Source organism: Callospermophilus lateralis, chromosome 4, assembly GCF_048772815.1.
Source record: "Callospermophilus lateralis isolate mCalLat2 chromosome 4, mCalLat2.hap1, whole genome shotgun sequence".
NCBI lineage: Eukaryota > Metazoa > Chordata > Mammalia > Rodentia > Sciuridae > Callospermophilus > Callospermophilus lateralis.
In genome coordinates, this window is record NC_135308.1 from 147,282,238 (window position 1) to 147,299,265 (window position 17,028).

Here is a 17,028-nt window from a genome sequence, read left to right on the forward strand (position 1 = left end):
ACTTGCAAACTGACAATCATAGTAACTATTTTTCTTATTTTATTCTATGCTACTCAGTTCCAAAATAAATAGAAGGCAATATAAATATGGTATATCAGATAAAGGAGACAAGTAAGAAAGTGATAGAAAAGGTGAAGATAGGTGATAAGGTTAACAACTCAAAATATATTATTTATATTTGTGTGCTAAATGTGTGTGAAAAATGAACTTATTAGAAACAAAGAGAAAAATATGACCAATTTCAGAATTAAAAAAACTCATGAGCTAAAAACAAACCAGCTGTTCTGGAAAGGCAAAGTCATTTCTGGTTTTGAGGTATGAAATTTAATTATCCCAAGGGTCATCTTAAGAAGACTCAACTAATTAAATCTATGTGATGGAAAGACTTTATTTTCCCTCAGCATGAATACGAACAGTCTTATAGAGGACAAATGTATACATTTTTGTAAGGGAGTGGTGGCATGAATTTAAAGATATGTACATTTATGTACCACAGATAGGTCTTCATATACAACTCAAGGTAGAAAGTTGTATTTAAAGCTTTAAGGAACAGAATTATTCTTAATTAATGTAGTAACATTTATTAACATTCAAAATAAATACATAATATCATATATAATTCTGAAATTTGTTAAGTATTTAAAACTCAGATATTTTAATTTTTTAAAAAGAAGTAAAAGAAACAGCCACAAACTGATAATAGTTAGTGCTCTCTCCTATATCAAAAAAAAGAATAAGCGTTAACTTGCTGATTTAGTAATAAGAGAAATTCACAACAAACTACTTGGTTAATGTGATTTTACTTTGTCTTTTTTTTATCTACACAGATATTTACATCTATATCTTCATACAAACATATATATACCAACTCCAGAATTTGTTTGAAATCCAGAATTAATTTCAAACAAAAGAATATTCTGGTGGGGCTGGAGGTACAATTCAGAGGTAGAACATGTGCCTAGCATGTGTGAGTTCTGGGTTCAATCCTTAGCAGCACAAAAAAAGAAAAAAATGTTTTGGAGTGGAGATAAAACAAAATATTTACCAAATCACTCCTCGCTACTACCCTTATGCCATGGGACTACTGTGCCATGTTTTCCTATGAAAAAAATCTAAGATACACATATTATACATAAAAAAATTTTACAATATTGTGTTCAGGTGTATACACAACAATGTATACAAAGTGTTGATCAAACATGATCATTGCTAGTATTGCTTATTATTGTATAAAATGTTCAAACTAAATTCTCTGTTAGTTTTTTTTAACTCTGTATTCCTGTCCCATTTCCTCCTTTTCCTTTCTTTTCTTTCTTATCTTCAAAAAACCAACTGGGAAAGTTGAGACAAAATAAAGTATTAGCACTAACTATATAACCAACACATATAAGGCATTCCAAAACAGGACATGGTATTAAACGAACTGGAAATAAGAGTACAATTTGAAAAGTGCTGGATGGAGTATACAGTAAGATCTAGATTTTCAATTATTATTTCAAATCACTTCTTTTTTATATTTTGCCAACTATGAAATATTTTCAAATAAAAACTTAGCTTCCTCAATTCTACATGTTTTTATTTTTATTTTTTTTAATTGTAGTTGGACACAACACCTTTATTTCACTTATTTATTTTTATGTGGTGCTGAGGATTGAACCCAGGGTCTCGCACACACAAGGCGAGCGCTCTACCACTGAGCCACAACCCAAGCTCCAATTTTACATGTTATTAGGATTTATACTTCTAATATAAAATTCCTGAATATTGAAGAACAGACACGTTGTAAACTATAAGACCTAGCAACAACAACAAATCCAAAAGAAAAGGAAAAACAAAGGGTTTTATGGCAATGACTTATGGATAATTGGCACATGTTGCAGCATTCTCTGGATGTGAGGTGGATAGCACACTTGTCTGATATTATACAAAACTGTATTTTTTCAATGTATTATATCAGATATAGAATTCTGCACATATGGCAAATATAACAGTAAATTTTTTCATAAGTGCAATTTTCCTTGTTTTCAACTATATGAAATGAAGAACTGTTGATGAGCCATATATAAGATATAAAAAAAGTTTAAATCATTAGATATTTGGTATGAAAAATAACTTAAAAAAAAAAATCTTACCAACTGGACGATTACAAAGGTAATGCCGAAGACTGACATTGCCTAACTGATCTGTTGTCACCTGATTCACTTGAAGACAAATTTCTGTATCTTCTCCTCGGATGTCAATTTCTCCATTAATTCCAGTAATTTTAAACACCACAACTGACATCTATTAATGATTGCATAAATAAAATTAGCATATAAACTAATTCAAAATAAAATTTAAGAAATAAAGAAAATAAGCATTAACCTCTAAAGATACAATTATGACTTATCAAACCAAAAATATATTTATGACCTACCACAGTTGTTACATTATACTAGTTTAGCATCCCTAATTAAAAAGATCAGAAATCCAAAACATTTTGGATGACATAAGTGGAAAATTCCACATGATGAAACTTTTGTTTCATGCACAATATTATTAAAAATACAGTAAAAAATTAACTTCAGCCTATGTGTATAAGACATATATGAAACAAACGAATTTCGTGTTTATACTCAGGTCTCATCACAAGATATCTCATTTTATATATATATATATATATATATATATATATATATGCAAATATTCCAAAATCCTCTTAAGTAAGGGATACTTAACAGGTACTGAGAAACTTCAGCTTCTTTTCAGTCAAAAGAAAACACTTCAATGGAAAAGATTAATTATGCTACATTTCTATGTAAAATAATTTTCACTAAAAAAAGCAGGGTAGAATATATGTTTTAAGTCTTTCATAAAATCTTTTACTGGGTCAGAAGGGTTTCAAACAAACAAGTAACATTTCATTTTTAGAAAGCCCCTTATTTTAAAGACTACTTTCCTTGTCATCAAACTTTCTGAAGTATATTTTAAAAGAGGAAATATATAGGTCAAAAAATAAAAGACAAATACTTTGCCTTCCTCAATATGAAAGAAACAAATTTAGAAAAGTAAAACACAGAAAAAAAGTTAATTAAGCAAGAAGGAAACATTTTTAAAGGTAGAAGGAACAAAGTAAATCTACCATCAAAGAATTCTTTTATATATTAATGTCTTAAAATGTGCACATCTCAAATATGAAATAAAATTGGGAGCATTTCTTTTCATAGAATCCCTCTGAAATTATTACCAGGTCATCATGATTTTCTTGAGCACCATCTGAATTTGTACTAATGGCATCTGGAGAAATTTCACCATAATTCTGCAGAGTTGCACTGGTATTCAGACTCTCTGCTGGGCTCTGGTAATTTGTAGTTGAGTTCCTTTTAATGTCTGAAGTTAAAAATAATAATAAATAATAAGTTAAAATCAATTTTACATATGAACCAACAATGTTGCTTTTATCTAACCAACTCCTTCTCAAGCATAGCCTTGTTTGAAAAATAAGCAAAGAAAATTAGATTATAAATACCTAGCAAATAATAATAGTTTCCACAATAAAATGTTAAAGATATTAAAGTCTTAAATTCAGTATGAAAAAAAGAGTCTTTCACTACTGAACACAAGGGTGTGTTTTTCCCACTTTAGGTGCAGTGCTGGTTCCTGGTCAGCTTCATCTGTGTCCCCCTATCTATCCACAGTAAATAGCTCCAGAACTATCATAATTATTGATATGATGATTTTCCACCCTTATATAGCTGCCTAAATTTCCCAGTGAGCTTTTTTGGGTTTTGTTATCTGCATTTTAAAAATCTTTTTTAATACTGATCAAAGAACCTGGAGTGCTCTATCAATGAGCTATATCCCAAGTTCTTTTTATTTTGAGACAGGATCTTGCTAAATTGCCCAGATTGGCCTTGATCTTGTGATCCTGCTTCTGCCTGAGTTGCTCGGATTACAGGCATAAGTCACCATACCAGCTTTATCTATAGTAAAATTCTAAAAAAATTTTATGTACATCACAGAGTCATAGTTGAAAAGACCATAAAATAAATTATTACAAAAAGTAGATTAGAAAACCCAAAGACAAATAAAACAAAAGCCCCAATTTATTATTATATTCACCACTACTATATAACTGGCTTTTAACCTAGGTTATCTATTAGATGAATGAACCACATAAAATGAATGTAAATACAATTGAGATACGAGGAGCCAACATAAGCATTTCAAAGGGCCTTCCTCACAGTCAGAGGTTTAAGAAGCTTCTTTATATATATGTATATATCTTTATTTTATTTTACTTTATTTTTTAATGTGGTACTGAGAATCAAACCCAGTGCCTCACACATGCTAGGTAAGTGCTCTACCACTGAGCCACAACCCCAGCCTGTTAAGAAGCATCTTTGATTATGTAGTTTTGCTGAAGTATATAGGAAAAAAAAAAGAGCTTTCCAGGCATAGGTACAAGATCCCAAGGTGGGGGGTCTTATAAGAAACTTAGTCAAAGGCTGCAGTATTCTGCAGTATTCTACAATATAGCTGAAGTGTAGTAAGCACATGTAAAAACACAAGAACCAGGGGTCAAATCACATGGAACATTTAAGATTGAGGATTTAAGCTTAATAGCCTTAGAGAAATGTAAAATGATCAAGATTAAACTGGAAAATAACACAATGAAATGTGCATTCTGCCCATGGAATGAAGAATGTGCTACAAATGGTCATGAGCAGATGTAAGAAGACAAATTAGGAGTTAGACTGTGGTAGGCTGGAGTCCAGCTATGTGTTTATAAGTATTTATATACATATTCATAAACATGTATACACACAAATATATAGGCATGTTTGTTAACCTATGTGTATATGTGTATGACACCCACATATGTATATAAAAACACAAAGGTAAAGGTCTGGAACTATATATATCAAAAGTTAATAGTAGTTACATCTGGAGTGAAGGAATGATATCAAGGATGTATTCAGGGTGATGTTAAACTGGAATCTTCAATTTTTACTGTAGATATTTCCATATTATCTGATTTTTTCCTCATCTATAAAAGATTATTCATACATTTCCTATAAAATTAAAAAAAAAAACCACAGGAGTCTCCTCTTAGTGAATATCAATTCCTCTTAACATAAACAGAATAATTAAGAGTTCAAGAGAACTAAGAATGTATATTATTTAAATGTTACACACAAAAATCAATATTTTTCAAGATCCCAAAAATATTATACTGCTGGAATCTGAGCTAGGAACTAAAAAAGTAGGAAAAATGTATGAATAATGACATTAATGATAGCATCTTCTTTTTTTTAGAGAGAGAGACAGACAGAGAGAGACAGAGAGAGAGAATTTTTTTTTAATATTTATTTTTCAGTTTTTGGTGGACACAACATTTTTTATTTTATTTTTATGTGGTGCTGAAGATCGAACCCAGCACCCCCCGAGCATGCCAGGCGAGCACGTTACCGCTTGAGCCACATCCCCAGCCCATGATAGCATCTTCTTAACTGTGAAAAATTATCAACAATCTAAATATCCAACATTAGGGAAATGCCTAAAAGTTAATGGTACGTTTCTATTACAATTTTATATATGTTAAAAATATTTTCAAAGTAGTTTACATAATATTAGGAAATACAAGTAATAAAAATAGTTATATAATCATATTTAATAAGTTGACAAATACATATATATACACACATATATTTATATAGGTACACGTGTTAATTCACAGAATAGACTATTTCCAGAATAAGAGTCTTTTGGGTAATTTTACAAATACAGTTGTATTTTCCAAGTTTTCAACACTGAATGGTAGTCATTTTTTTAATTATTTAATTATTAGAAAAAAATCTCTATGCACTATGTTTTTGAGAATAAGTGAGGATATTTGCCATAGGAACATTTGTTTCTTAAGAATATTTGTATTAAATTACTGAAATCCTGTTAAGGAAGGATTTTACACTATCAAGGGAAGAGGGGAACTACAGATGTCTGTAAATCTATGACAGTTTTGTATGACCCACATGAGTATCTCATCAACCTTTGTGCAGAACAGGAGGTTGCTATGAATTACCTATAGGAGGGTTAGATTAGGGATTTTTGTTTACACATGGTAATCATTCCCCAAGTCTGCATAGTGATTAAAAGTTTGGGCTCTTGAGTCAGATTAGATGATGAATCTGCCTCTATTACTTCCTGGCTATCTAATTTTGAACTAGATACCTAATTACTGTAAACTTCAATACATTAATCCCTTATATGGTTGTTTTGAGGATTAAATAGAACACTGTATTTTAAAGCAGTTGACAGAGTAATTAGGATGTTTAATAAGTGTTTGATATTGCTGCTAAATGACATCTATCATATAAGGCAGGCGAACTATGATCTCTCATGAAGTGATAGTGAACAGGGATCTAGCTGACAGCTTTTTTATTCTGAGTTTTATGTAAAGGATACATGTGGTTAAGAAGACTTATTCTAGGGCTGGGGTTGTGGCTCAGTGGTAGAGCGCTTGCCTAGCATGTGTGAGGCACTGGGTTCAATTCTCAGCATCACATATATATAAATAAAGGTCCATCGATAATTAATAAAAATGTTTTTTAAAAAAGACTTATTCTGGTCAGATAGAAGAGCTCAAGCTTAAAAAGAGTCTGTGTTCAAATACTAACTCTACCCCTTATTATGTGACCTTGGATAAGCTGTTTAGCCTCCTAAGAATTTGTTTTCTTCACCTTTAAAATGGACATAATAATAGTCCCTGTCTCAAATTTATTTGAAGATTAAATACAGTATGTACAATGCTTAAAATGATAAATGGTATAGTAAGCACCTACTCAATATTAGCTTAGAACAAGCAAAAAGTGACAATCCCAGCTCTACCTATGTGACTATAGGCAAATGACTTTACATCTGGGATCCTCAGTTTCCATAACTGTAAAATGAGGGTGAGAATAAATGGTTATACCTCACACAGGCTTGAGAAAATTTAGTATAAAGGCTCCAGTATCAGAATACTTGGATTTAAACAACTTACTTGGCTGTGTTACCTTGGGTTTGTCTCTTAACCTGTCCGAAGATAACAGCACATTATTGATTGTTCTGAGGGATAAATGTATTACCGTATAATAGAAAGCATACAGAATAGTGTCAAAACAGACAAAATGTGTTAAATAAATGTTAGCTACTATTATTATAAGGATGCAGTTCAAATTAAATGAAATAAACTATTTAAATGCCTGCTATGATCTGAATATGTCTTTTTCAAAATTCATGTATTGTCAAGGGTCCAGAGGTCCTGAGGGCCCCTCCCTCGGGGGATGGGATTAAGGGCTTTTTAAAAGAGGTTCACTTAGGGTCTTGTGCCTTTTGCCTTCTATCACATGAGATCGTGACACTCCTCCCTCCTAAGGATATAACCCTCACCAGATAACCAAATCCTCCAGGGCCTTGGTCTTAAACTTTCCAGTCTGCAGAACTACAAAAAAATAAATCTCTGTTCTTTTACAAATTACCCAGCCTGTGGTAGTTTGTGATAGCAGCACAAAATGAACTGAGATAGTATCTAGTAATACTTATTATGCTATTACCTATATATTACTGCATTATTAATTATCTAAGCTGTTTTCAGCTGTACCAAGGGGCTTATTTCCCTTCAAATAGAAAATAATTTCAATTGGCCTCAGTTTTCCCATGTTTCTGTGTCTGTGGCAACAATTCTCTGACTATGGTCCACAATTTTACCTTTATTCACAAAGACACCAATGCCTTACTGACGGGACTACATTTCTTACTTCCTAAGTCACTTATAGTGGCCTTTATTGGGTACTGCATACCTCTGAATGAAATAGGGAATCATATATTTCTGTCAAGCATATTAGGCCCACTTAACCAAATTTCAAGATATAGGAGTCTGGGCTGGGGATGTAGCTCAAGTGGTAACGCGCTTGCCTGGCATGTGCGCGGTGCTGGGTTCGATCCTCAGCACCACATAAAAATGAAATAAAGATGCTGTGTCCACCGAAAACTAAAAAAAATAAATAAATATCAAAAAAACTTAAAAAAAAAAAAAAAGGTATAGGAGTCTGTGAAATAAAGGTTGGTAGCTTTCATATTGGCTACTTTATGATCTAAATGATTGCATGCAAATGATTGCTAGGTGTAAGCTATAGAGAGAAAGAAATATCTGGTTAAAAGAAAAATGGAAAGGCTGGGGTTGTAGCTCAATGATATAGTCCCTGTTTTAGCATGTTTGAGGTACTGGGTTCAATCTTTAGCACCACATAACAATAAATTAATAAAACAAAGGTATTGTGTCCATTTAGAACTAAAAAAAAAAAAGAAGAAGAAATGGAATAACCAATAGAAATAACCAACAGAAATACATAACCAATAGAAAAACATAACATAGATATAACCAATAGAAATACATACTCTACATATGTCTGTATAAATAAAATGACTCTTTTGGGGAGGACATAATTAATAGTTATTGCATGTAAATGAAAATATTTAACTATAATTTTGATTCTAAGATTTGTTTATACATAAGAACTGTTAAACTGTGTTGTTTTACCTTTTTCCAAAAATAAATGACTATCACTTCCATCACTTTCTAACAACTGTTCTTCCAAAATCATGCTATCAAGTGAAATGGTGTCCAGTGAGATTTGTGAGGAACTTCTTTTCATGTTCTTATAAGAAACACAGAGTGGAGCCAGGTTGGATGGCAAAAGTTCCTTAGGTTTTCCACTGTTAATAAAATTAATAGAAAATTAGTACACATGATAGTTACATTACTTTATAAATATATGAAAACCACTGGTAAGTCACAAATAAAACCAATGCACTTCATGTATATAATAGAGAAAAATAAAAGTATCACACTTAGAGTGAAGAATTCTACCTTAAAAATACTTCTAACAAAATTAAAATATATGCATAGTATCCACAAGTTTTTAAATTATATTTAAATGTGTAATAAGCTCAAAGGGTTCTCATTTTTAGAAAAATCTATTTTCTGATAACTCTAACAATATTACATTTTGTCAAGAGATTTTCTGCCCCAAAACAAAATATACACACATACACATACACTCAGCAAAACAAAAATCTCCCAAAATTCCAACATTGTTACCTTAAAGATGACTGTGATTTAAGTGTCTTAACTGTGGGTGCCTCTTCTTTTTCCAGGTTCTCAGAGAATGAAACTGCTTCTGAAAGCAAGTCTTCAGCTTTAAAGACTGACTCTATGGTATCATTTCCTTTAGTAGTTAAGCTATTTGAAAGAACAGTTTGATTACCATCGTTATCAAATGACAGCATATTTGAGTCTTCTCTGGAGTTTAAGACACTACTTGAACTTACACAAGACAAATCTTTCCTTTCAATTATTTCTGATTCAAATTCCCCTGAACTATTATGAACAAGTCCACTGCTTTCATCCTCACTTATTTTGCCTAAATGTTTATCTGATAAATAGTCCAGAAAAGAAGTACCTTTTTGCAGATTTGTATCACTAGCTGATTTAAAAAGCAAAGGATCCTTTAAAGGAACATGGCTAAGGTCGACACTCATAGATCTGTTATCTGACATATGATTAACAGTTACCCTTCTATTTTGATTTATACCACTACTAACTTGTTTTCTTTTTGAAGACAAAAATTCTCCATTTTCTGCAGGCAAATAATCTGGAACAATTGGGCTCACACTTTCAGAAATAGGAGACTTCATAGTATTTGCATGATCCACTGGATGTAGTAAAAGAGCCAATTCTGCACTTCTAAGTAAAATTCCAATGCAAATGGATGTCTGACTAGCAGGACTGCCAGTCACAGCTTCTACGTCTTTCCTTAAATTATCTGAAAGCAGAATAAGTGAATCATGTAGGAAAAGCAGGAGTAGATACTGGTAGTGATTGATCTGCATGCTGACATGTTTGTGAATGTGAACCAGGACATGAATATCTGCATCCAATGATGAAGAAGAACATCTTAAAAATGTATCTGATGAAGGAGGTTTCTGACCACCATTTGTCAAGGGCTCAGACTCTGTACTATAATACTCCTTCAAGAGCTTTTTCCGCTTCAGTCGGCCAGCCAGATCACTAGATTCACTTTGTGATGTATTTAGAGATACTTGATTACAAGCATGCAGCTCTTTTTGTGACTCTGCATATTTTGTTGGTTGACAAATCCAGATGGATAAAGGGAAAGAGTCTACAAAACTTATTGGTCGTCCTTTTCCACTTCTCATTCCTTCATAATCCACCCAAAATTGAGAAAAGTAAACAGCCCAAACATCCATGGCAGCGGAAGTTTTAAGAGTGTGTTTATTCAATCTGGGGATAATATTTCCTTTATAGACTTCATGCATTTTAGTATCCTGTTCATGAGCATGTCTCTGAAAAATTGGATGTAGAAGACTAAAACTGTCACAAGATTTGGGGAAACTAGTATATGTTTTACTAAAAAAATCACAATCTTTGAAGTCTTGAAACAAAGCTTCTAGATCAGAATGTCGACAGTTTGGACAGTGCCTTGTATTTGTGGCAATCATTTCAGAACTCTGAATAGAAACTGCAAGTGGTTGATCTTGATGACATTCAGATTTCATTTCAGAAGGAATGACAAACTAGAAGAAAAAAAAGTAATCTAGTTCAATTTACAAATCCATATATCTTGAAAATAAAATAATTAAGAACACAACTTAGGCTACAAATTCTTTTTCTGGACATTTTCCCACCCAAAAAAAGGTCTTTCCTATCTAGATGTTAAACACTAATTTGCTACCTTTCAGGTATCTTTATAAATTGAGTTGAAAGGTATTTATGTGATTGGCCACTGAGAAGAGACCAACATTCTTTAAAAAGAAAACATGAGGGGGTTGGGGTTGTGGCTCAGAGGTAGAGCACTTGACCAGCACGTTGTGAGGCACTGGGTTTGATCCTCAGTACCACATACAAATAAATAAATAAATAAATAGAGAGAGATAAATAAATAGAACAAAGATGTTGTGTCCAACTATAACTAAAACATAAATTTAAAAAAATAAAAGAAAACATGAGTTAATAATGTATATAGAACATATATTTCGCACAAAATAAATCACAAAAATGAAAAAAAATACAATTGAATTAAATCATTATTACAAAATGTTTACATGTCCTGAGTATACAGAAAAAGTACCAAATGTGGAAAGGTACTCCACATACAGATGTTTTGGAAGAGGGCTGAAGAATGAATGAAATGACTATATAGATATCATTAGAATCATTTTTTTGAAAGAAAACTATTAAGAAAATAAACTTAAGAGGACAGGTTAAACTATTTATTAAAATAATTCTCAAGGGTTAACTAAATCCAGTCTTCAAAATATACCTATCAGAGAGGTAAAACTGACTTGTTTCAGTACTACTCATACTCATAAAATGTAAAGACATTATATAATTCCGTCTAAAAAGAAAAATAAAATAAAAACCAGGCACAGTGGCACATGCCTGTAATCCTAGAGGCTGAGGAGGCTGAGGCAGGAGGACCACGAGTTCAAAGCCAGCCTCAGCAAAAGTTGCTAACCAACTCAGTGAGACCCTGTCTCTAAATAAAATACAAAATAGGGTTGGGGATGTGACTCAGTGGCTGAGTGCCAGAGTTCAATCCCCAGTAGCCCCCCAAAAAAATTAATAATAATTTAAAGGTCATAAAACATACCCTTATTGGTTAAATTATATAAGATCTTTGAGACAATCTTTTCTACAGTGTACAGAGCAGAGATTAAAGGTATATAAATTTAGTTTATTAGCAACAGACCTAGAAACTGATAATTTCATCATGTATAAGTCCATTTATTAAACTATACTAGCTGGGATTTTTTTTTTCTCTCTTTCCTTTAAAACATAAATATTTATACAATTCAGATTTCCAGCTACTTGGCTATTAAAAAATGTTATTTTTTGGCTATCTTTGGGTATTAATAACAAAATAAATGTGAAAAATAAAAACTCATAATTTAAAAGCTTCATTATATAATTTATATTTCTTAGAAAAAAATTTTATCAGCTCTGAGGTGATAAAAAGTGACTAATTTAAATCTTACTTCTATAACTCACCTTCAAATGGATGGAAATTAGAGAAAGATTTTTAAAATCCCTGAAAAATACACTAACTTGGGGGAAAAAAAAGCAGTCCCTTAAAACTTCTATGACTGAGAATCAAAATTAAATCTGAAACTTCATAATGTTTATATCTGTACATACATCTTATACCCTGGCAATTATAAAGCTGCCAAATTTTCTTCCATAAAAATGGTTTTGTTCTTACAGTCACTTATAATACCTTTAACATTAAGCCATCAACACGAATATCAACATGTTCATCAGATTTTGAATTGTCATTCAACTTGTAAACTGCCATGAATTGATTAAGACTCTGTTTTAAATCCAACAAAAACTGATTTAACCATAAAATGCTTCTTTCATCCACAGTAAACTGTAATGCATTCAGCTGGCTATAAAGGTTGGGAGATGGAACTGCAAAAAAGAAATAAATAATAATATCTTAGATCATATTAATAAACAGACAGTTTTAAATGTTCCTTAATAAAAGAAAAGATATTTTAACACACTTTATTTGCTCTTAAAATAAGGCAAGGCATAAAGGAGCATGCCTGTAATACTAGCAGCTGGGGAGGCTAAGGCAGGAAGATCACAAGTTCAAAGCCAGCCTCAGCAACTTAGTGAGGTCCTAAGCAACTTAGGAAGATTCTGTCTCAAAATAAAAAATAAAAATGATGGGAATGTAGCTCAATGGTTACGCGACCCTGGGTTCAATCCCTGATACCAAAAAAGAAAAAGAAATTGAGATGTTATATACAAAATAAGGGGAATATGTAAAGGAAATCAAACACAGACAAAGACAAGTTTATATGCTTTACTAACTTAAAAAAAATACATAACTTAATCTAAAACATTTAAATACCATGCACTAACTGACTGAACCACTAGAGCATCCTAAAATTAAATGTACAAATAGGAAATGCTATTTAGATTTCTTTCTCTAAAGTTATATTTACAAAGAAGCAAACTTCTAAAAATATTACCATTTTGATGTAGAATCACATTAAAGTTGTGGTCTTCAATGACATTTCTAGGAGGACTTTACTGTCTGACTCTTAATCCGCACCCTTTCAATCTAATGAACAATTTCCCATGAAAGTGGTAGGTTAGGCAGAACTCCTTGAGAATTGGAAATATGCATGGTTTTATTCCCCATTTTAATCAAGTTTTAGAATAAATTCTTGAGGTTAGGTAAAACTCAGGTTATCTTTTGAGTATTTAAATAAATACAGTCTTTTTCATAGGTCTCCCAAAATAAACTAACATGTACAATTAAAAGATATATCACTTTCTAAAATCTACATCTATTTCTATCATCAAAGCTATTCATTTAGTGTTTCAAATACAGCATGGTGACGATTGATTGATTGATTGATTGATTAGATATTAATGGACTTTTTTATTTTATTCATTTATTTATATGTGGTACTGATAATCAAACCCAGTGCTTCACACATGCTAGGCAAGCGCTCCATCACTGAGCCACAACCCCAGCTAGTGAAGATCTTTTATTCCAAAAATTCTAATATATTTGCTTCTACCAAAGCTGAAAGTATGGGTATCTAAAACTTTCAGATCAAATTTATTTAAGGAAAATAAATCCAGTGTGGGAAACCAGAAGACAAAGAATATTGTAACAATGTCTTACATATGACTATTTTGCTTACATTATTCATTCTCTTTCCTTTAGCAAAGATTCAATGAATGTCAACTACTTTCTGTGCATTACCCTAAACAGGATACAAAAAGAATATAGCATGATTTGTTTCCTTTAAAAAACCACTCATGGGCTGGAGTTGTAGCTCAGTGGTACAGTGCTTGCCTCGCACCCATGAGGCCCTGGGTTTAATTCTCAGCACCACATAAAAATAAATAAATAAATAAAAATAAAGATATTGTGTCATCTACAACTAATAAAAAATATTTTTTAAAAAGCACTCATACATACAATTTATTACATGAGACAGATATGAGACCCAAAAAAGATATAATTCAAGTCTTTCAAAGATGTACAATGTGATATGGAAATGCTTGTCTTTGGGAGCAGAGAAAGGAAGTAGGGTACTGAAGAGATTGTATCACGGTCTGGAAGGGAAGAAAGGATAGGAAATATCAATGTTCAGATTGTGTGATTAATGATAGTAGCCAAAGAGAATACTAGAGAACTCATACCCAAGGCTATAACAAAGAAACAATGCACAAGGCTGAGGAAAGAACCCACTACACTGAACAACAGGAAGGGGGGGCGGTCTTTATAAAACAGATCACTTTGTAGATGAAAAGAAATCTTTTTGGATTGGGGGAATCTTCTGCAGTGCTAGAGATCAAATGCAGAGTCTTACACATGCTAGGCAAGGGTTTTACCACTGAGTACATCCCTAGCCGTAGAGATGCGTAAAATGGGTTTGTAGAAACCTTGAATATGCTCATGTTATTAAGGAAAAAGGGCAGGATATAAATTAAATATGTAAAAGAAACACATACATTAAAAAGAGAATGAACACTGTACTTATAGGTTGAATTATATTCCCCCTCCCAAATTCCTATGTTGAAGTTCCTGACCCCCAGTACCTGAGAATTAGGGCAAAATGAGTTCATATGGGTAGACCCTAGTCCAACATGACTGATGTCCTTATAAGATAAGATATCAGGACAGACACACATTGTGGGAAGTCCATGTGAAGACAGATATCTACAAGCCAAGAAGAGAATCCTCAGAAAAAAATTACCCTTGATCTCTCTGACTTCTATCATCCAGAACTGTGAGAAATTGTTGTTTAAGCCACATACTCTATGGTATTTATTACACAAAGATATGAATATATTTAGGTTTTAGCAGAAGTCTCTAATTATAGGCTTATTGACATCTTTTTATTTTTGACATTTTCCTTTTTAAATGTAATGAGTCTATTCTACTTTCACAATGGTAAAAAATAATATTCTTTTAAAAAAGTTAGATTGCTTAATACTGTTTAAAATAGAGATCAAGTAACTTGAGAATTGCAAACCGACTCCCACATACAGGTGTTCAATATTTATTTTCGTCTATGTTTGAAAATTTCCACATTAAATTTAAAAAGTTAAACATAACTTAGAAATTTTACTACAAAGTATGAAGGGGCTAGGATTTAAAATGCTAGAAAAGAATTTTGTAATTTTTTTGTTTTAGAAAACAATGTACAGATTAGAGAATGGAATTATAATTCCTTTGGTACAACCTGACAAAGTAAGTATTTTACTTTTTTTTTTTTTTTTTTTCCCTTGGGTAGTGTTACAGGGATTGAAGCCAGGGGTACTTTATCATTGAGCTATATCCCTAGATCTTTTCAAATTTTTTTTGAAACAGGGCCTTGAACTTGTGATTCTCTTGTCGCTGCCTCCTGCGCTGCTAGGATTATAGGCATGTGCCACTGCACCTGGCTTGGAGTTACACCTTGAAAGAAAAGTCAAAAACTGTTTTTCTCTGATAACACAACTTATTTAATCTTTTTTCAACATGTTTTCTCTATTACTTTCTTTGAAAATAATGGAAAAAGTACAACATAAACAAAGGTAAACTTTCAGTTTGAAGGACTCAAGAGGAATGAGACAACAGCATAGAATTTCAATATTCAAAGAACACAAATGTATAATCATTTTAACTTTAGGAAGTCAAGCTAACTTACAACCAAAATTCAATAATTCAAGGTTTCTAATAAAATGTAAGTACCAAAAGTTACCCCAAAGTATGCATCTGGACATTTTAGAACAGCCAAAATAACTGTCTACAGGACAACTTCAATTTTTGATTTTTCAATAAAATGGAGTTTTATATAGCTGACATACAAACAAGAGTTTTCCAAAAGAAAAAAAATGACCTTATTCTACAAAATAACCTAACATTCATTCACTCTTCAATTAACCAATAGCCCTTAAGCTGAGTCAAACTTTAGGGATAAAAATTAGTCATGAATACCACAAGATTTTTGCAATCAAGGATGCCACAAAAGTAATGAGGGTAAAGTATACACAAACAAATAATAATAACATGAATGTTATGTTATATATTCCAAACGAAGATTACAAGAGTAAAAAACAGTTAACTTTTTTCACATTTATTAAAAAAAAAAAATTAGCCAAAAAACTTACCAGATAATGTTCAAATAATTACAAAATAAGAAATACTTACTTGGAAAATCCTTTCCATCTGGATAGTAATATTCTGTGAATTCTATATACACAGCTGACATTTCTTGTGGAAGATACAGAGATTTTTTATTGCAGGAAATCATACTTTTGGGGGAAGAACGACATTGTTCTGCTGTAGAGACCTGAAAAAAAATAATTGTTATTAAAATCACATTAAATAAAGTCATTTCCAAAGAATTTATGGAACTTGAACATCACTTTCATAGACTTTTAAAGCTACCATCAGTAATTTTTCAATAGGTAAATGCCAATGCAAAATGTATTATTTATTTAACTTCACATCAAATTATTTTTAAGTAATACCAATTATTAAGAAAACTCTATAATCATTTGGCATCCTTATCAATTACAAAATTGATAAGGATGCCCCCGAATTCAATCCCCAGAACAAGGGGTGGGGGGGAATTCCTTGTAAAATTATTACTTTGAGCCTTAAGATAGGAGCTAGGAAAATAAGAATAATGATATACAATTAGATAATATACGTAAATGGCAGAGTCAGGATGTAGATCCAAGACCTCAAGGTCAGAATGCTTCTGCACTATGTTTGTTCTATCTTTTTTTTGGTACTGGGGATTGAACTCAGGGGCACTCAACCACTGAGCCACATCCCCAGCCCTGTTTTGTATTTTATTTAGAGACAGGGTCTCATTGAGTTGCTTAGCTGAGGCTGGCTTTGAATCCTCCTGCCTCAGCCTCCTAAGCCATGGGATTACAGATGTATCCTACCATGCCCAGCCCAG

The 17,028-nt window shown here is 32.1% G+C and overlaps 1 protein-coding gene across 1 annotated transcript in view; it reads right to left on the minus strand.

Moving 5' to 3' along the window:
• Bltp3b (bridge-like lipid transfer protein family member 3B) overlaps window positions 1–17,028 on the minus strand; it is an 87,587-nt gene that overhangs the window by 14,559 nt on the left and 56,000 nt on the right. Inside the window, exons 12-17 of the mRNA XM_076854999.2 lie at window positions 16,266–16,407; window positions 12,318–12,511; window positions 9,122–10,617; window positions 8,561–8,736; window positions 3,227–3,369; window positions 2,133–2,283 (exon numbers count right to left, since the gene is read on the minus strand). Coding sequence (XP_076711114.2) covers window positions 2,133–2,283; window positions 3,227–3,369; window positions 8,561–8,736; window positions 9,122–10,617; window positions 12,318–12,511; window positions 16,266–16,407 — 2,302 coding nt within the window. The remainder of the gene's footprint in view (window positions 1–2,132; window positions 2,284–3,226; window positions 3,370–8,560; window positions 8,737–9,121; window positions 10,618–12,317; window positions 12,512–16,265; window positions 16,408–17,028) is intronic.